Source organism: Coregonus clupeaformis, unplaced genomic scaffold (genome assembly GCF_020615455.1).
Source record: "Coregonus clupeaformis isolate EN_2021a unplaced genomic scaffold, ASM2061545v1 scaf0348, whole genome shotgun sequence".
NCBI classification, from domain to species: domain Eukaryota; kingdom Metazoa; phylum Chordata; class Actinopteri; order Salmoniformes; family Salmonidae; genus Coregonus; species Coregonus clupeaformis.
This window is the reverse complement of record NW_025533803.1, coordinates 90283-112220: the sequence shown is the minus strand read 5'-3', so window position 1 is coordinate 112220 and position 21938 is coordinate 90283. Positions and strand designations below refer to the sequence as shown.

Below are 21938 nucleotides of genomic sequence, written 5' to 3'. Positions count from 1 at the left end.
ACTCCAAAGTTTGTAAACAATGTAAATGTTAACAAACACTGTATAGCCTCAAAACATGATTAAAACTATAATTTTTATATCATGAATGGTCAGTCCTAGCTCTATGAATTTGAGAGTGATTACATTTTTCCAGCCCTATCCCTCAGCCTTTTACCAAAACAGTGGTTGGGTAACCGCTTTGTTATTGTTTCAACAGCAGATTGCCCCTTTAAGGTGGTTCTGAGTACCTCCTTCTCTCTGGGAGTAGCTGTGAATCTAATAGCCTACATTAGTTGTAATGGGTCCCTGATGGACACACACTGTTGTTGTGTCTTCCTAGGGCACACATTAGTTTCCAGGAAGTGGATCATCATTTGGGTGGATCCTAACTTCCACATCAGCTGAATGTTCACCTAGTCATGCATTGATGTCAATGGGAGACTAAATATACATTTGACCCAAGTGGAATTTAGGATCTGTGCCTACGTGAGAACATTTTCTTGATGACTAATTGCACAAATAGGTGAAAAGTGTTTGAGAAAACCAACCAATGTCCATAAATTCTCTTCAATTCTGTCAATTGGTTTTCTAACTATGCATGTCATGGGTTTTCATGCACCACATAACACATCACATTTTACACTTCCTAGTTTTGAGAAAACGAATTCTAAGCTTGCCTTGGTTTGCAGGATTGTCTTTTGACATTTCTTGCAGTCATTGGTGCCGTGTACGGCCAATTATTTTAAACTGTAATGGTTGCTATGTGACAGCCTCAATCACCCTAGCCTCAATCACCCTGGCCCTGTTTTATTCTGACTGAGGACAGACTAAACTCAGCCACCAACAAAATAAGTTCCCTCAAATTGAAATTCCCTGTGCAGCGTGGAGATTTGATCCATGGGTCCCTATAATAGAAGACATTTAAATAAGATTGGTTCCTGAAGGAAGAAGTCACTCTTTTATTTTTTTCTCTTACCCATCCTTCATTTGTTTCTCATAACTTTAAAATGTCTTCCTGTCTGTAGTATTTTCAATTTAAATTTCTCTGGTGTTACCATGTATCTATAGAAATCTAATTACACTTCCATTATAGTCCATGTGCCGCATTAAAGTATTTTTTCTTGATAAAACCAGCATGTAAATTGAAAGTCTTGCTATCGGTATGGGAGTAATTCACTCTGTAAGGTTTTGAGAGCATGGATATTGCTACTTTGAGACAAATGTCAATGGAAGTGCATGATGAATGTCAAGTTTAATGGATCCTTATGGGTTTATATGGTGTTGGATTGTCAGTGTATGACTGACATTTTATTGAATTGATGACAATGATTTCTGAGGTTGCCTCTTTGTATGCGTGTAATGATGGTTCATTCATTTCTTCCCGTGGCCTTTAACTGAATTTCTTACGGTGTACAATTCACTCAATCTGCAATAAGTGTATTTTTGAAACTTCTGTATATGTTTTTCATGACAAGAATATCTACAATATGGCATGTTGTCTTGGCTACAGCCATTTTTACATAGGGTGTAGTCTCACCAAGAACAATCAACTGTGATGATGATGTCACCCATTGAATGAAATGACAATAACTGACCCTTGACCCTATGACAATGTATGTTCTTTAGCCGTCACTATTCTTGTTCAAAATCAATGTTTTGGCTCCTTTGTGTCCATTGTTAGACCATGCATTGATTCTAGCCCGTGGAGCTTAAGTCCATGTTGTGATTTTGATTCCAACTGTGTTGGCCTTAATTCTTCATCTCAGACCCTGTTAGATTATGTCCCTACAAGACCAAAACAAAGCTGCTTATACATAAGTAATATAACACATACATTAGACATTGTTGTTAAACCTGTCTATTTATCTGTGCCATGAAAAAAAAAAAAAGTGTAATTAAATAAAAGAATGCGGTCATATCACAGAGGTTGGTGACAGTTTTAGTTTCAGGGAGGAAATACTTTTCTCTGTCTAAGAAGATGGAGGAGAAACCATATGAACTATGAAATGTCTTAACTGCATACAGATGTAGGATGTTCATTTGATCACCCTGTTGCAGGATAACTTTCCTGCATTGTAGGACATTTTCAACTTGTAGTCTATTTGAGGTTAAAAAAGGCTTCTGAAGTTTTGTCATTTCCACTTTGATTTTCCTTTACATCAACCCCCTAGAAAATGTCCATTAATTAGGATCCACATGATACTTCACATTTCCTGTTGCTGCAGGATTATTTTCCTGCTGTAGCAAACTGGCTCAAATAAAGATCCTACAGCCATAGCTCTCAGAAATCTCCGTCCTAAGATGTGAGGAATGTGGCAGTACATTGAGAATACTCAAGCTACTTGCAGCGTTTTCAGCCTTCTAGCCTTTTATCTCCATCAGGCTAAGAAGCTGTAGTTAGTGAGGAATATAGGAAGACATTCCAGTTACAAAAGAGTTTATGGCTAGAAGGATATAGGGATTTTCCACTAAGAAGTTATACTGAACATGATAGTGGCCTTGGTTGTACCTTTGGTAACTTTGATGGTAACGTCCATGGTGTGAGAGACAGTTCAGCTTAGTCATCACCAAGCCTCACTGGTTCACGTCTCATGACTTTGTCATATAGGGAAGTGAAATCATGAAAGGTTCTAGAAACCTCTGACCTAATCTTTTGAACTGAAATGAACTGGTCTGGTGATGTGGAACAGGCTACGTCCACAAGCAGACTGTTCACTAGTGTTACTCAAGGCAACATGTTTATTATTGTAACTGTGTTAACAAAGGGATATTGTTGTTTTCCTGTGGGATGACTGGGTTTAAGGCATGACTGTTTAAGTCAAGCGCTGGCTGAAGCTTAGCATGGTTTGAATTATTTGATCCGGATAACGCTGTAGAGGAATGCATTCTAAAGGCTGAACATTTTGTTTTTGGTAGAAGCAGAAATATATTGAAAGAAATGTATTGCATATATTATTCCATCTGCTCAATAGTGTGTTTGTGTGTTTTTGTGTGTAGTTTACCACTAGGTGCATCCATGTGAATGAAGATCACAATAGTCCTCTCCTCTGTCTCCACCCCATGTTTCCTTTACCTCCCAACACCATACCAAACCTCAGTCTAGCTCCTGTTTCCTTTACCCAACACCATACCAAACCTCAATCTAGCTCCGGTCTCCAGTCATTTAGCTTCACATTGATCTCTCACTGCACCAGTTAGCCAAGACAATACAGATGGATCTCTCTGTTGCGTCCCAAATAGCCCCCTATTCCCGATGTAGTGTACTGCTTTTGACCAGGGGCTATAGGGCTCTGGTCAAAAGTAGTGCACTATATAGGGAATAGGGGGCTATTTGGGACGCTGATCACTCTCTCCCCCAGCCGTCCCCTAACCCACAGCCCCTCAATCAGTTGTTCAATGTCCTTGACCTTGACTTTGTGTTGTTGTGTTTTCTCGCTCCAGGCTCCTGATCCACTGCAGAGCCCCAGTCCCAGGACCACCATAGAAGCTACCGCAGTATGAACCGAGCTTTCAACAGGAGAAAAGGTAACAGCTCACTGTATTCATTGATTGCATCTGAAAGGGCACCATGTTTCCTATGCCTACACAGCCCTGTCTTTTGAAAGTATGTTGACCTAAAGTCAGGTTGACCTCAAGTACTTAACCACTGGGTAAGACCTGGTTGAATCAATGTTGTTTCAACGTCATTTAAATTAAATTCAATGTGATGATGTTGAATCAAAGTGGAAAACTGCATTTGCAAAAAGAAATCAACGTAAGGGAATTTCATTTTTTTTTTTGTCCAACTTTTAACCTAAATCCTGTCTGAATTTTTGGGGTTGATTTCACGTTGAAATTAGGTCTGTGTCCAGCGGGTGGAGACATTTCATGTTGTAGTTCTTTATGCAATTTAAGGGTTAATCACAGAACATAAAGTAGAGGCAATTTGTACCTACCTACAATTTCATTCCTGATTAACAAATGTCTCAATCCTCTCATCTCTTCATTAGTATCTCTTTCTCTTTCTCTGGTCGTGCCTACACTTGACACTTACATGCGACTTCTGCTATCAGAATACGAAGCTCACATTGAAAAGACGGGTCTAAATGCACAAAAATTGCTTTGTGGTCTGATTGTGTTCAGATCTGTCTGACCACTTCAGGAGGTGGTCAGGGATGCATTATGTGCAGATTTCTCCTCAGTCTGGACGCAATCAGGCTACCGAAAGCGCATAGAGTGGGCGACATCATCAGCACTCCTCCCACAAATCTCCAGAAAACGCGTGTTTAAATGTAGACGCATGACGTGTTCGGAATTCCATGATCAGAATACAAAAGCTGCATGAACTGTCAAGTCTAGACACGACCTCTCTCTCTCTCTCTCTCTCTCTCTCTCGCGCTCTCTCTCGCTCTCTCTCTCTCTCTAGGCATGGCTGGATACATCTGTCAGTGGGCTGATACAGGTGTCTCTGACCTGATGTTTTATCAGACTAGTGACTTTCCTCCTTTCCTAATATGCATGCATATATGCCGCCTCTGGCCTCCGATGCTCCACAATTACCACACCACCAACGTCTGCCCAGAGTTTATCTCACTTAGTAGACGCAGCAGTAGCTGGGTTTGGTGGTCTGAATATTTCATTAGGATGCTGTGAGGAACATTATATTCTGTTGTGTCAACCCCACTCTACAAATGCCCCCTCACTTTCCTGCTACTGCTTTTAAACATGCATAATAATGTGTATGTACTGGATCATAAAGCAGTCTCTACCCATCCATCCAGTTAGTACTCACCCCCATTGTGTTGACAGTATTTCCAGGATTAGTTAGCAGACACATTGTTACTCTCCCACAGTCTCATTTTATGTTACACGCTTTTGTTTTCTTTTATTGTTCATTTTTTCCATTTGTGATGTCTCCTATCTACATCTCAGAGACAGATTTACATGTAGACCATCTGATGCCACTATAGGCCCTGGTCAAAAGTTGTGCACTATATAGGGAATAGGGTCTCATTTGGGACGCTGTGTCTTTACAGCCTTTCCTGTTGGTCGTAAAATGTAGAGACACATTGGCACTGAATGTGATTGAATCAAGGTGAATGAAAAAAAGATAGTATTTTCTGAGAACTATTCATTAGGAGTGGCTGTTCAATCCATACCTGGTAGTTAGTGTGTGTTATCAGCGTCAAAGTGAGATAGTTAGGATCCATGGAGCTGTGGGCTATCCTCCAGAAACACACATACTGGACGTCTTTTCTCTATCTCTGAACCACAAACACCACTCTCTGGCTTCCCCATTATGTTAATTTGCATTACATTAATGAACATTCCAGATCAACTTCCAGACCCCCCCAAATACTACCTTATGCATCCCTCTATATGGAGGTTACACTAACACTACCTGATGTCTCCCTCTATATGGAGGTTACACTAATACTACCTGATGTGTCCCTCTATATGGAGGTTACACAAATACTACCTGATGTATCCCTCTATATGGAGGTTACACTAATACTACCTGATGTATCCCTCTATATGGAGGTTACACTAATACTACCTGATGTGTCCCTCTATATGGAGGTTACACTAATACTACCTGATGTATCCCTCTATATGGAGGTTACACTAATACTACCTGATGTGTCCCTCTATATGGAGGTTACACTAATACTACCTGATGTATCCCTCTATATGGAGGTTACACTAATACTACCTGATGTATCCCTCTATATGGAGGTTACACTAATACTACCTGATGTCTCCCTCTATATGGAGGTTACACTAATACTACCTGATGTATCCCTCCTATATGGACATCATGGGAAAATCTAAAGAAATCAGCCAAGACCTCAGAAATAGAATTGTAGACCTCCACAAGTCTGGTTCATCCTTGTGAGCAATTTCCAAATGCCTGAAGGTACCACTTTCATCTGTACAAACAATAGTATGCAAGTATAAACACCATGGGACTACGCAGCCGTCATACCGCTCAGGAAGGAGACGCGTTCTGTCTCCTAGAGATGAACGTACTTTGGTTCGAAAAGTGCAAATCAATCCCAGAACAACAGCAAAGGACCTTGTGAAGATGCTGGAGGAAACGGGTACAAAAGTATCTATATCCACAGGAAAACAAGTCCTATATCGACATAACCTGAAAGGCCGCTCAGCAAGGAAGAAACCACTGCTCCAAAACCGCCATAAAAAAGCTAGACTACGGTTTGCAACTGTACATGGGGACAAAGATCGTACTTTTTGGAGAAATGTCCTCTGGTCTGATGAAACAAAAATAGAACTGTTTGGCCATAATGACCAGAGTTATGTTTGGAGGAAAAAGGGGGCTGCTTTCAAGCCGAAGAACACCATTCCAACCGTGAAGCACGGGGGTGGCATCATCATGCTGTAGGGGTGCTTTGCTGCAGGAGGGACTAGTGCACTTCACAAAATAGATGGCATCATGAGGAAGGAAAATTATGTGGATATATTGAAGCAACATCTCAAGACATCAGTCAGGAAGTTAAAGCTTGGTCGCAAATGGGTCTTCCAAATGGACAGTGACCCCAAGCATACTTCCAAAGTTGTGGCAAAATGGCTTAAAGACAACAAAGTCAAGGTACTGGAGTGGCCATCACAAAGCCCTGACCTCAATCCTATAGAAAATCTGTGGGCAGAACTAAAAAAGCGTGTGCGAGCAAGGAGGCCTACAAACCTGACTCAATTACACCAGCTCTGTCAGAAGGAATGGGCCAAATTTCACCCAATTTATCGTGGGAAGCTTGTGGAAGGCTACCCGAAACGTTTGACCCAAGTTAAACAATTTAAAGGCAATGCTACCAAATACTAATTGAGTGTATGTAAACTTCTGACCCACTGGACTGTGATGAAAGAAATAAAAGCTGAAATAAATCATTCTCTCTACTATTATTCTGACATTTCACATTCTTAAAATAAAGTGGTGATCCTAACTGACCTAAAACAGGGAAGTTTTACTAGGATTAAATGTCAGGAATTGTGAAACTGAGTTTAACTGTATTTGGCTAAGGTGTATGTAAACTTCCGACTTCAACTGTATGTGTATGTATGTATGTATGCATGTATATGTGTGTATATATTTATATATATATATATATATATGTGTGTGTGTGTGTGTATATGTGTATATATGTGTATGTATATATGTGTATGTATGCGAGAGAAAAAAAACACATGGGGGATTGGAAGTGATGCAGACAATTACATTGATAGAAGTTACAATCTATCTGCACTATTAATGCTGATCTACCCCCCCCAAAAAAATAAAATAAAAATACTACCTGATGTATCCCTCTACATGGAGGTAAAATCTGTATTCTCTCTCTGGGTGACCTTTCAGTAATCCCCATGGTTCTGTATGGAATATGGAAGGAAGACTTGAGCACATGGGGAGCAATGGCCTTTGAGATGGGAACTCAACTCAGTGGGGCCACTGGTCTAATGCCAATGCTAAAAATGGCTATGTTTATGCTTACCTGTTATGTGAAGGTTAACATAGAGATAGGACTAATCATTGATGGCATGTTGATAACTCCTGATACAAGATACTAGTTCCTCTTCTTGTTGGTGCTTTAATGAAGATTAACAGAATCACAGCAAATGCATCATTGGGTTTCGATTGTCAATGTTACCTATATTTATATAATTTATTGTTTGTTGTACCATCACTTTGTTTATCTAATTATGTAGCTTGTAGATGCTGCAGACACTTTCTGGGGGAGAGGAACCCGGTGCAGAGCTGTTCTAATCCTGTATCTGTTTTAAGGCTTGGATGGCAAAGCATGTTTAAAACTGAAACAAATATGTTACTTTTTTTTCTGTGTCAAATTTCAATACATTTATGTATGGTTTTAACCTTAATTCATTTGTTGTTTGTTTCAGATAAATCTGGAGGGATGACACCCCCTGAGGCTTTGGCCAAGAATTACATAGCGTACAATGTCAAGGTAGGATCTTCTAATTAAACTTCTGTCTGCGTTGAGCTCACAGAGGTGAAGAGCACCATCTGCTGGACAGAAAATGATGTGCCTTTTTATCCTGTTGCAGTTCCTTGGAGTAACAGAGGTTGACCAACCAAAAGGCACAGATGTCGTAAGGGTGGCTGTGAGAAAGCTAAAGGTATGTTCCTAAGACATTCCCACAGTACTCAAACAATTCTATGATTTTTATAAGACCTTAGATTTGTCAATTTCATAACGTACTGTATGACGTTTCAATCCTGCAGTTCCAAAGGCATATCAAGAAATCAGAGGGACACAAAACACCGAAGGTGGAGCTGCAGGTATCCATCTACGGAGTGAAATTATTAGACCCCAAGACCAGAGTAAGTCCACTGTGAAGACGTTCAACTAAGGTCCTTATAATAGGCCAGAACCTTTGGGTCATTTGTAAAGAATAAACTCACCAAGCAGTCAGCCCTTACTAAACCTGTCCCTGTCTTTGTCTTAATGTTTTTCTTTATTAGTAGCATTAGATATAGCTCATTTATCTTCATTCATTTTAGGATGTGCAGCACAACTGTCAGCTTCATAGGATATCCTTCTGCGCGGACGACAAAACAGACAAGAGGATATTCACCTTCATCTGCACAGAGCCAGAGACCAAAAAACACATCTGTTATGTGTTCGACAGTGAAAAATGTGTAAGAAAGAAAATATAATTTAGTGTTTGTGTATTTCATTTGTTTTATATGGATTCTTTAGAGGTTATAATAACCTTATATGAACCTTAGATGTAAATGTATCAAACGTTAGTCCATAGTATGAGGTCACTGTGGTTTGGTAGCACTAATGAATTTATCCTAACTAGTTGTTTCAGGTTTAAAGAGATGTTAGAGGTTTTGTATACCTTTAAGCTAGTAGTTCTGAAAATAAGCGGTCAAGAGCGAAAAAAGGTCCCCGAAAACTGTGTACTATGTTATATATGTGCAACACGTCAAAGGGTACATTCACTAGATGTTTAAGGATACCCATGATGCACTGGATTGCAGGCAGAGGAGATCACCTTCAGCATTGGTCGAGCCTTTGACCTGGCATACAGGAAGTTCCTGGAGTCTGGCGGGAAAGACGTGGAGGTGAGGAAACAGATCATCAGTCTGCAGAAAAGAGTAAGTCTGCATTCCTTTTACAGTGTACTACTTTAGATCAGAGCCCCACGGTGCACTATTGAATCATGGGGAATGTAGTGCCACATCCTGAGATAACTAGTGCATGAAAAATGCATGACAAAATGTGACCTCTTCGATCATGCTCTTGACTTGTGTTTGTTGACTTTAGATTCTGGAACTGGAAACTGAAAATTCCAAGTTGAAAGATCGACTTCAAGATCTAGAGGATCACATGGCAGATTGTCAAGGCTCGCCGTAAATTGGAGGATTAGCTACTAATCCAACAGTCTCCATGCTTGTTCTGTTTCTGTCTCACACTAAGCGCTAGAAATGTCCGCCTTAACAATAGCTTACCTTACTTTCTGACATCAGTGATAACAAATCTCTACCCCTGTTTCTTCTTTCTCTGGCTGATTTCTCCTCAGCTTTTGCATTTGAACTCTTCTAATGAGGCCCACATGCTGCCGAGTCCCTCGTCTATGTTCTGGGGTGACAGTGTCAGCCTGAACGCCCTTTCCTTTCTAGAGATGTCCTCTGTGGCTCTAACCCCAGCCAGCTCTCCAGACTCCAGCATCTCCGCTGGTCTACTAACCCCTCCACCCACTAAACCTGCCCAGCCCAGGCTACCGCTGCATAATGGATGCTGCTTACCTCGCCCGCGAGTAAATAACTACCTCTCTCTCTTTTGCTTTTCCTTACTACAGTACACTGCTAGAAGAAATTGTGCTATATAGAAGCAAAGGGTTCTATGGCTCACTTCATATACAAAGGTTATATAGAATCACAGAAGCGCCCTTATTTTTAGAAAGTGTAGAACGTAGGTCTATGTCTCTCTTTCCCTCGCTTTATCTGTAACTCTTTGTCTCTGTCTCTCTGTCTCTCTCTGTATCTCTCTCTCGGTCTCTCTCTCTCGGTCTCTCTCTCTGTCTCTCTCTGTGTGTGTTTGGTGTTGGTTTTATAACTGTAGCCTTAGTATAACATTCAGCTGCCATTCAACATCTTTGTATTTCGTTGTTCTCTCCCCTCAGGCATGGAGCACCATATCCAGACCTCCCCCCCACGGACGTTTTCGACATGGTTCCATTCTCCTCAGGGTCTCCTATGGCAAGGAAACCTGCCATCAATGGGTCCTCTCCTCCTCCTCCTCCCTCCTTTTCCCCTCCTCCACCTCCTCCACATGTTTCCCTGAAAGAGAGAGGTGACTACTCTGCTGCACTACACTCCTTTTTACATTATGTCGTAATGAAATTGATTGATAAACTGCTGTATTGGTATTTATGCAATTACATACAAGTTGTTCAATTAACAATTGCACACATACAGTATGCTGATTCAACTCCTGTCTTCTCTCGCTCCCTCATCCTTCCATCTCTCCCCTCCATCAGGAACAGATATTTTGGGGGCGGAGTCTTTTGATCCGTTCGTCTGCAACACAACAGCCTTTCCTCCTGACGTCCAATCTAAGCTGGATGAAATGCAGGTGTGTACATTCACTGTAGGAACAGCAGTGTTTCTTGAGCTAGGCTTTGTAATGCTCATATATTTACATTAATAAGAGGCATATTACTTATAACGTCAAAGTACACAGGCATATTATGTGCTCAGTCATTGGTGTAAATAATAGCATTGCCTCTGAACAAATATAGAGCACTCTACCATTATGCTGATTTAGATCAAATACTGTATACTCTGGCTGGGATCCAATCGACATGGATTCTGCCTTTTAGAATGGGGCACAGCCTTTGTTTCTCTGGTAAATATAAATAAATAATATGCCATTTAGCAGACGCTTTTATCCAAAGCGACTTACAGTCATGCGTGCATTTTTTTTTTTGTGTATGGGATCTGGTCATCAGTAGTAGGAGTCTCTCAGAACAGTGATGACGAATTTATAGTTGATCTTACTACCATCCCTTAATAGCATATATTAAGTATATAATCTAACTAGATAATGAACCTACAGTTAATCTAGCTACATATTATAATCTAACTAGATTATAACCTACTCTAACCTACAGTATATAATCTAACTAGATGATGAACCTACAGTTAATCTAGCTATATATTATAATCTAACTAGATTATAACCTACTCTAACCTACAGTATATAATCTAACTAGATGATGAACCTACAGTTAATCTAGCTATATATTATAATCTAACTAGATTATAACCTACTCTAACCTACAGTATATAATCTAACTAGATGATGAACCTACAGTTAATCTAGCTATATATTATAATCTAACTAGATTATAACCTACTCTAACCTACAGTATATAATCTTATTCTCTCCCTCTCTCTCTTCACTGTGCAGCGTCAGCGACGGTTAGTTTACTCTCATCTATATGTATGCATCTGAATGCTTCACAATCCACAATGCCCATCACATCTTTTTTTTCCATTAAAAATGCATTCACATTTTCACTGAGGTCTGCCTCTGTTTGAATGTTTGCATCACTCATAAAAATCTATGATGTACATACAGGCAAACTGTCATACATACAGTATGATTGTAGCCTACCATGTTTGCTACCAGCCTGCTGGTGCTAGCCCTACTAATTTCCTATCAATTAGCCATCATTTTGATTTTGTCATAATATAGATGAAGTATAGTCCTGAATTGAAAAGCAAGGTTTATTGAGAATCTCAATTGAGATTGTGTCTGGGAAACTGCCCCGTAATTACAGTGTTATTCATCATTATATAGGACACACTGCTCTAGACTTCTGTAGTGTCTGGTTGGATCACTGACCTGTATGTTCATTTATTTGTTGTGTGTGTTTCTGAAGGAGGGGTTCAATATGGGACTAACCCTGGAGGGCACCATCTTCTCTCTGGACCCAGTGGACAGTCGCAGCTGACCACAATGCAACCAGAACATGGACAGTTGATGCTGACCCCAACGCAACCCTAACATGGACAGTTGATGTTGACCCCAATGCAACCCTAACATGGACAGTTGATGTTGACCCCAATGCAACCCTAACATGGACAGTTGATGCTGACCCCAACGCTTTCCTTTCCTTTTGTAGACATGAGGATTCATTGGTAAATAAGTATTTTTATGAGAAAACAATTCTGGGACTATACGTCTTTCTATATGCATTTATTTAAATGGAGACCAATGTCATGATAAATGCACTGCAGTATATTACTATTTTTGTACCCCAAAAAATAAAATCGATGTGTAATTTTTTTTGGGGATGAGTTCATTGCTTTTGCGATTTTTGTCATTCGGATTATTGTACAGTCATTAAAATGTGATTAGTGGTTGACGAGATTGGAAGAGCATTAGCTCATCATTGACTAAAATCTCATTTTATAGATGCATGCCCTGCCTCGCACTTTAACAAATATTTTTCTGTATAATTTTGCACCAGGAAGCACTTTTAAAATGACCTTTTACCCTTTCTTTTCATTGTTATTCGTCGATAAACTTTGTAGCGGTATTGTTAGAGAGGGGTACAGATATTTATTCGGGCGGCAGGCAGGTATTAAGGAAAAGAAGAGGATAGAAAGAGGACTGCTACCAGACACACACATCAGCAGAAGAGACGGCCTACCTAGAGGGTAGCCTGTTTGCCAGATATCCTTTCTCTCCACTGGCTAAGACACACCATATAAAACATATGTTACAGCACAGGACGTAACCCAACCAATAATACCTCATACAAGAATAATGGCAGAGCAATTCAAAAGGCAACTTCATAGAAACAATTGACATGAAAGAACCCAGTCATAAACCTTTAGAGAATTTTCAATATTCTGTATTACCTCTCAGTGGAGGAGTGAGGGGGTATGAATGGGTGTGTGTGGGTGTGTTCATAGACAAACAAAGGCCTTAAAATGTCCAAAAATCTTCTTGGCCTAATGTCAATAGTCCCACACAAAACCAATACAGTTCAAACAATAATAAATAAACAAATTCAAGCAACCTTCCTTTAACTAAAATGTCAAACAGTCCTACGGTGCATTAATAGTTCACCAAAGCACTGAACATAAAAGAGAGCAATTATTTCAGTGTAAAGCAAAGAGAGCAATTATTTCAGTGTAAAGCACTGAAGAAAGAGTTATGCCCTGTGTACACTAGCATGCGGTAAACTCCCGCATGCCCCTTCAGCTCCGCCTTGAGTGGCTCAATTGTTGGCGTGCTGGCAGCATTTGGCAGCATATAGCAGCTAGTTCGATTGTGCGTCAAGAAATCAGCATAGCTAGTTTGTATGAAGGTCTGGTTATTCACAGGTAAATAGTAATCTGCTCTAAATCGTTCTGGTAACAACCAAACCTTGCTGCCCTGTTTCCAATCATCCACATGGCTGGGAGAACCTTTTCAAGTAAGTGAATACATTTCAAAAATATAAAACAAACAATGTATTATTAGCTAACTAGCTACAGTGCAGGCTAACTCAAATGAGCTGCTAACGTAGCTAACTAGTTATCTAGCCAACTTTACATACTGTATAGATAGCTAGCTAAGTTCATTAAATTTTACCAGCTACCTAACTTAATATTAGCTAGCTATCTTGATATATTTATCACTGTAAAAACAAACTCCAAATGCATTTGTAGGTAGCTAGCTAACAGCCGTGGAGGAGGGTGAAAGGATAGCAGCCCCATCTGTCAAAGTGAGAGAGTAGGCTATTCTCGATAGGGCAGGTACTTTTGTGTAGTTCCAGTCCCTAGAAGTGAGGACAGTGAACATAATATTCAGTGCTGTATAATTTAGTCTGTTTCTTGTGTGGTTTTCTGTCCTCAGATACAGAGAGCTGTGAAAGCCTGTCTGCAGATGAAGAGGTCCCAATGAAAAGCAGTTGTTCTCAGTCCTGGTCCTGGGGACTCAAAGGGGGTGCACATTTTTGTTTTTGCCTTAGCACTACACAGCTGATTCAAATGATCAAGTCATCATCAAGCTTCAAGTGGTATTTATGTATTCATTTGTGACGCTATCCTTGATATGATCCTTCTATTGTCACATGCTACACATGCACATATTTATCCAATGTTATCATGATTTGTTATTATACTTTAGTAATCCACAATGACCTGGTGATGTAAAAGTCTAATAATGACATTATCTTCCATATTCCTACAGATACCTTTTAACTGGAGATTCCTTCAAAACGATTGCCTACAGTTACCGTGTATGGCACTGAAAGGCTTGTTGTTTAAAACCAGTTAAATGTAATAATAATAAATGTAACTAAGTGTGATTGAAAATGTCATTTACGTAATCCCCCAAAAATAATAATTTATCATAAGAGGGCCATAAACAAGAAAAAGTAATGCTGCAAACTCAAAGAAAGGTTAACATTTCACCTTTCTGGTAAAAATAGTTATAAATTGCTTAAGTGTAGTCCCTTTTGAGGACTTTTGTAGTTCCTATTCAACAGAACTGTATGAATAAGGCTCAAAATGACATATGCTTTCTAAATATAGCATAATCAAATTATAAAACCACTAACTATTAGATTTCACCTTATAACTGTAAAATGCATATTTGTATGTTTAGTGTTAGAGAAAATGTGAATATTTTCTAAAGGTCTCTCTTGATCAAAAAGTCTGCCCCCATCGTCTCACAGAGCTCTAGCTTGGCTTCCTGAACTCATTAGGAGCCTATCAACAACAGCCTGAACAACAAGCCTGAACAACAAGCCTATAAACAGCCTGAACAACAAGCCTATCAACAACACGCCTATAAACAGCCTGAACAACAAGCCTATAAACAACAGCCTGAACAACAAGCCTGAACAACAAGCCTATAAACAGCCTGAACAACAAGCCTATAAACAACACGCCTATAAACAGCCTGAACAACAAGCCTGAACAACAAGCCTATAAACAGCCTGAACAACAAGCCTATAAACAGCCTGAACAACAAGCCTAAACAACAAGCCTGAACAACAAGCCTATAAACAGCCTGAACAACAAGCCTATAAACAGCCTGAACAACAAGCCTGAACAACAAGCCTGAACAACAAGCCTATAAACAGCCTGAACAACAAGCCTGAACAACACACCTATAAACAGCCTGAACAACAGCTTGAACAGCCAGCCAATAAACAACAGCCTGAACAACAAGCCTATCAACAACAGCCTGAACAACAAGCCTATTGATCGAATACTGCTCCCTTCAGGGGTCAACGTCTCGGTAGGTTATTTATATTTTTGGGGGTTGTAATAGGGTTGTCTTAGACCTATGGGTTAGATAAAGTGAGCTATTTTGGGGTGTTTTTTTAAGTATATAGTTATTATAGTGGGTTATAGTGGGTTAGGATAGTAGGGTAGTATGAGTACTATAGCATCATAGTTTTAAGCTTTCAATGTTTAAGTTTGAACATTGTAATAGTTCTGCACCAGTGATTTCAATTTAGAATGTTTAAAGTCTGCGTTCAGCAATTGAAATAAATGGTGGTACAGAAAGCTCTATGGTTTTAAAAGTATAAATGGGAGCATATTGAAGCTACATAAGATGAGCCAGTATGCACATTTCAATGTTGGTTTGGTGTTTGTAGCCTAAACGCTTTTTAGAGAAGTGGTGAATCCAAAAATTTACCATTGTGGCCTATGGAGTCTTTATGCACATTTTAAATGGTTAGAGTTTAAAAAAAAGTATAAACAGTATTAAAACTCTTTTGACAAGCAACTTAAGTTGAGTCAGACTGCACCATTTAAAGTTGGTTTGGTGTTTGTAGCTTAAACAGTTGAAGACTAGGTGAATTTAAGTGAGACCATCCTTTTACTCTCTTCAAACCATTGTCTACTACACTGCTCTCATCACCCCACAGGGGATCATCGACACGGCTGATTAGCCATCCTCAGAAGACCACTTCCAGAACGAGTGAAAGTAAACAGACAGTAAACAGACGACTAAGAAGAAGGACATTGTGACCTCTTGTGGACAATCTAAGCCTTACATCTGAGCCTTACATCTAAAAGGCCATCCGAAAAGAGAAGGCCCAATCGACCCCCTTCCCAAAAGGCCAGTGTCCAACAGAGACGACAAAGACAAACACGTAAATACATGCATTACTTCTTACCAAACGGGCGGCAGTTCTGGCAAAGTATTAGGATTACTATGAGTTTAGGCCCATGTGTATCCAAGTGTTTCTCTCGCTCTCTCTTTAACTCGCCATCTTTTGTAACAAGTGTCATATTGTGTTAGTCTGCTAGGAACCCGTTTTCATTGTATTACGTTTCTAATCCCTACCTATACTGTGTATGTGTTTGTATCTTGTGTTATAATTTTTATTAGTTAGTAAATAAATAATTTAATCAATTTGTGGGGTACGGAATGATCAGTAAGACCCGGGTTCGTGCAGACTGAAAGCCTATGACTTTCAGAATGAGACTGATATGAGGTAAGGAGGAGGAGGAGAGTTGTCATGGGTTAGTTCAAGTGAGTTATTTTAGTGTGGTTTGTCGGTGTGGAATCAGGATCCACTCTGTTCAGTATGGCAAGGAGTGACATGATAACTTGTTCATGCAGGTTTTTACCTAAATATTTATCTCAAGCTATCTTCAGAGGTGTCAATCAAGGCAGACCATGTTGAACCGAACCTTTGCTTTCACTTGCTGTGACACAAAAGGCTGTCCCACAGTAGATGCTCATCATTCATGTTGTCGCCCTAACACGGAAGTGGGACATACTGTGCAGCACTACAGGCTACTACAGATCATCGGTTGAATTTACACAAGAAGCCTCACGACATCACAACAGAGAGAAAGAGCTTAAAGTAAGTTCATATTTGTCATAGGGTCAATATCAAAAGGAGGGGTATTCACAACCTGGTCTCAGAGCATTTCGTATTATTCTGTACGTATATAACCAAAACACTCAATTAGCATGATATGTTCCGTTTCGTACTGTATGTATTAAATTGTGGATATCCATCACCCATTTCGTATGATATGTTACGAATTACAATTCGTATTATATGTTCAGATTTAGCTAAATGTACAATACGTTACGTATCTGCAAAATGTAATAAATGTTACACATTTTCAAAACATATGATATGCTACGAATTCTAGCTAGGTGCCTAATGTTAGCTAGCTGGCTAATGTTAGCTAGGCTAGGACTTAGGGTTAAGGTTAGGGTTAAGTTTATGAGTTAGGTTAATGGGTTAAGGTTAACGTTAGGGGAAGGGTTAGCTAACAGTATGAAAAATGTATGCACTCACTAACTGTAAGTCGCTCTGGATAAGAGCGTCTGCTAAATGACAAAAAAATTAATAAATGCTAAGTATTTGCAAAGTAACTAAAAAGTAGTAAGTAGTTAAAGTTGCTAATTAGCTAAAACGCTAAAGTTGTACATGATGAGATTCAAACTCGCAACCTTTGGGTTGCTAGACATTCGCGTTATATGCCTACCCATCCACCTCAACCAACCACCCTACTTTTGTTATTGCCTTAAGTAACCTTCTGTCTTATGTAACCATACCAAACGTAACATATCATACTAATTTGAGTGTCCCGGATTTACATTTACTATGTTACCTCTAGTCTATGAGACCAGGCTGGTATTCAGGGTGGGTACACATTTTTTATTGGATTAAATAATTTAATTGTGATTAATTGTCAGAAATCATGAATTGATTGTGGGCAAAAGTTGTCTTGATCTTAATGTTTTGCCAAGAGAAATTGTAGTTGAATTCAATCGTTTTTAATTTGTATTCCCCAAATGGAATTGAATGCATACTTGCACTTTATGATTAAAACATTTCATGAATAGGCCTATTGCATTCAGGTTAAAATGTATATTTTAATGTAAGGCTATTAAAACAGCCTATCAAAATTATGATGAATATTAAATGTATTACATTTAATTAAATCTATTGAAAATGAAAGCATTGGTATATTACATTTGAACAGGTTTATGTTAGATATTATTAATGTTCCCTCTAATTTGGTAGTGAGCAAATTTCAGGTCTGCTGAGCGCAAAACTTGAAAGTTGTGAAAATTCTGTGCAACTTCCAGCGCACGTTTACTGTAAACACTGAGGCTGTAACCGCTTTAAGTTACAGTTTTAACAGTGGCCAAGTAGGCATTGTGCTCTTGTAGAAGGAATCACTCCCCTATTGCTGACTATAAATGATCTATAACTGGGCTAATAAGTCACTATCTAGCAAAGGATGTGAACAAAATATGCACCAGGCTACATGCCGCTCTCGCTTTGATCTCAAAACAAGCACATCTACATCAACCGCTCACGCTATCACAGATCCATATATGGCAATAGTCTATTTGCATATAGGCCTACTGCAGCTCTCATTGTTTATGCCGCTCCCATGTGTGTAGAGCGCGTGCTGAGTCGAGCCTGTCAAATCAAATCAAATCAAATCAAATCAAATGTTATTTGCCACGTGCGCCGAATACAACAGGTGTAGACATTACCATAAAATGCTTACTTACAGCCCTTAACCAACAATGCATTTATTTATTTAGTTGAGGTAGTTGAGGTAATATGTACATGTGGGTAGAGTTAAAGTGACTATGCATAGATAATAAACAGAGTAGCAGCAGCGTAAAAAGATGGGGTGGGGGTGGGGGGGCAGTGCAAATAGTCCGGGTAGCCATGATTAGCTGTTCAGGAGTCTTATGGCTTGGGGGTAGAAGCTGTTGAGAAGCCTTTTGGACCTAGACTTGGCGCTCCGGTACCGCTTGCCGTGCGGTAGCAGAGAGAACAGTCTATGACTAGGGTGGCTGGAGTCTTTGACAATTTTGAGGGCCTTCCTCTGACACCGCCTGGTATAGAGGTCCTGGATGGCAGGAAGCTTGGCCCCAGTGATGTACTGGGCCGTACGCACTACCCTCTGTAGTGCCTTGCGGTCGGAGGCCGAGCAGTTGCCATACCAGGCGGTGATGCAACCAGTCAGGACGCTCTCGATGGTGCAGCTGTATAACTTTTTGAGGATCTGTGGACCCATGCCAAATCTTTTCAGTCTCCTGAATAGAATCCTACTCCGATGCTTTCTGCCTACAACAAAATCTCTTGCATAGTTCGTTTTGTTTCGGTATGTCGCATTGAAAGTGGCTAATATTGTGTTGATTAGATCACAATTGCCACAGTAAAGGGAAACGTTGATAGATCTACCGCTCAGATTTTTTGTAAACATGACTTACATGTTTTTATATTTCAACATTTGATGTAGGCTATATGATCCCACCAGTAATAGAGCCTTTGTTGTATTACTTTTGAGGCACAGCTGAGTCAGCATACAATTAAATAATTTGCTTATTTGCATTGGACTGGGCTGATGGTGCCTGCATCTGATGGTCAGTCTCAGCGGAGGGAGACAGCAGAAAACTGCGGGTATGCCTCTCAACATCCCTCTGCTCTCCCTTTCCTCCACTGACACTGACCAAAAAGGGACACATCTTCCAGCTGATGGCGAAACTTGAGTCACACTGCATTATTTCTGCCTTGTGCACAAATGCATTTGTTACTCATATGAACAGAGAAAGTTAAATATTCCTCTATATTAAAAAAGGCCCAAGCTGCTAATAATAACAACACAAGCCTATATATACACGTTCCTACTCATTCATTACTGCGGCAATGCTTGTTGTAGCGCTGAGTGGAAAAAGGAAGAATGGACATTTTATGGTTTATAAAAGTGTTCAATACAGAGTGTTGACAGTGCTGAGTAAAACCTTAAACATGAACTCATTCATAAAAACAGCAGCTCCTTGCAGTATTTGTTGACAGTCTCTCTCTAGTCATGGTTTTAAACGTTTTGAAATATCACAGTATCAACCTCGCTGTAGATTTATTTTACGCCTGCTACATTACTGCAGACAGTAATCTAAGAAATCCGATTAGCCAGCGGTAATCTTATAGTGCATTTGATTTCCTCTCCGGGCCCGCCGGGAATGCAGAGTTTGTACCTTCAGACACATGAAATGGTTCAAAATGGCAACAGTTGCCCAACCCGGCGCGAAGGGCAGCTGAATCGGGTGCACCAAAAACTAACAGCACCAGACGAATAATACATTTTAAAAAAGGTACTCAAGGCTTTATCGTTGGGTTTTTACAGAACTGTTTGGCGATCGAACAGTGAATAGCGATCGATCAGTTGGTGACCACTGCTCTAGAAAGTTGAGTGAAGTTCAATGTCGTGCTTCTCTCTGTGGGCGAATATTTATTCTGCGCGGCAGTCCGGGGGGAGCTGCGCTGGAAGTCTCGATCCCGCAGTTTAGAGGGAACATTGGTTCTTGGTCACAGGGACTATGGTGGTCTGCTTGAAACATGTAGGTATTACAGACTGGGTCTGGGACAGATTGAAACGTCAGTGAAGACACTTATTGGCTGAAAGGGGGTCCCTCGAGGCCAGGCTTTTCTAGTGTTCAAAATGTAATGGATAGACCTATTGCATTCAGGTTACAATGTATATTTCAATGTATTAAAATAGCCTATTGAAATGATGAAGAATGGCCTATTGAAATGTATTACATTTATTGAAATATTTTGAAATATGACAGTTTTGGTATATTACATTTAAATAGTAATATGTTCGATCTTTATTATAATAATTATTATCATAATTAATAATAATAATAATATTGTATTCTTATTGTAATTATTATAATTATTATAAATATGACAATATTGGATGACATGTCACAAGGAGATAGGTTCTAAGGTCTGGGGTTGAAAAGGCAGTGTGAAGTGGGAGCACACAACTGGACAGTTTTCAAAATGTTTATGGTTTCCATTGTAGGCTACTGATTCAGCAGGTTTCAGCACATTCATAATTCCTCTTCTTTAATTCCTTATTAAATCCATATCAAACAATAAGACTAGGCCTTTTGTGTGGAGAAAAGTCAATCAACTGTCTCTGACACATCCAGTCAGTGGTTTTTGTTTGTTTTGTACTCTATTGAATCCAATCCACATCGAGGAAGCTGAAATTTAAAGGCAATGTTCCCACTTTAGCGGAGACTGCATTCACGGTAAATACTCCAGATTTCGGCTAAATCGGAAATAACCTTTACATTTCTATCACGGAATCTGTAACGCTTCAGCTTAGTTATTATTATTTTTTTTTAAATTTGGGGGGTTCTCAATCAGCTTTCTGAATGACCCTAGAGACACCAGAACATCACATTTAAGAACATTTTGAAGTTGTTCCACAAATAAGGTGCAAGAAAACTAAAAGCTGATTTACCTAACTCAGTGGGACTTTTTGTAAAAAGGCTTTAGTAACCTACTTAATTTCAGAGGGCCAACCAACTTTCTGGTAGAGAATGCAGTGATTAGTACTAAAATTGTCACAAATCGCAGTGTGCTATGATAAACGGCATCTAACGGCTTTAATGAAGTGGCAGCTGCATTCATATAGTTTGATGTCGCCATAGTCTAGGACCGATAGGAACATCGACTGAATAATCTGCTTTCTACTATTTAGTGAGAGGCAGGACCTATTTCTATAGAATAATATGCCATTTAGCAGACGCTTTTATCCAAAGCGACTTACAGTCATGCGTGCATATATATTTTTTGTGTATGGGTGGTCCCGGGGGATCGAACCCACTACCTTGGCGTTACAAGCGCCGTGCTCTACCAGCTGAGCTACAGAGGACCACGAAGAAGCCCATTTTTATTCTCAGCTTCTTAACTAACTCATCAATATGTTTTTAAAGACAACTTTTCATATATCCAGATGCCCAGATATTTGAAAGCACAGACACGATCAATATGGACACCATCCAAAGTATATGTGCTTAAATCAGACTTATTTTTTATGTGCTCTAGGGAACAACATATCCTTAGTTTTACATGCATTCAGTACTAATTTCAGGTCAATAACGTTGTTCTGTATTACAATGAAGGCAGACTGT

General features: G+C 39.6%; 1 protein-coding gene and 1 pseudogene across 1 annotated transcript in view; both read left to right on the top strand.

Moving 5' to 3' along the window:
* Window positions 1-3428, top strand: part of LOC121536052 (glycerol kinase) — a 46965-nt gene extending 43537 nt beyond the window's left edge. Inside the window, exon 20 of the mRNA XM_045214994.1 lies at window positions 3421-3428. Coding sequence (XP_045070929.1) covers window positions 3421-3428 — 8 coding nt within the window. The remainder of the gene's footprint in view (window positions 1-3420) is intronic.
* Window positions 1-12293, top strand: part of LOC123484522 — a 31606-nt pseudogene extending 19313 nt beyond the window's left edge.
* The last annotated feature ends 9645 nt before the right edge of the window (window positions 12294-21938 follow it).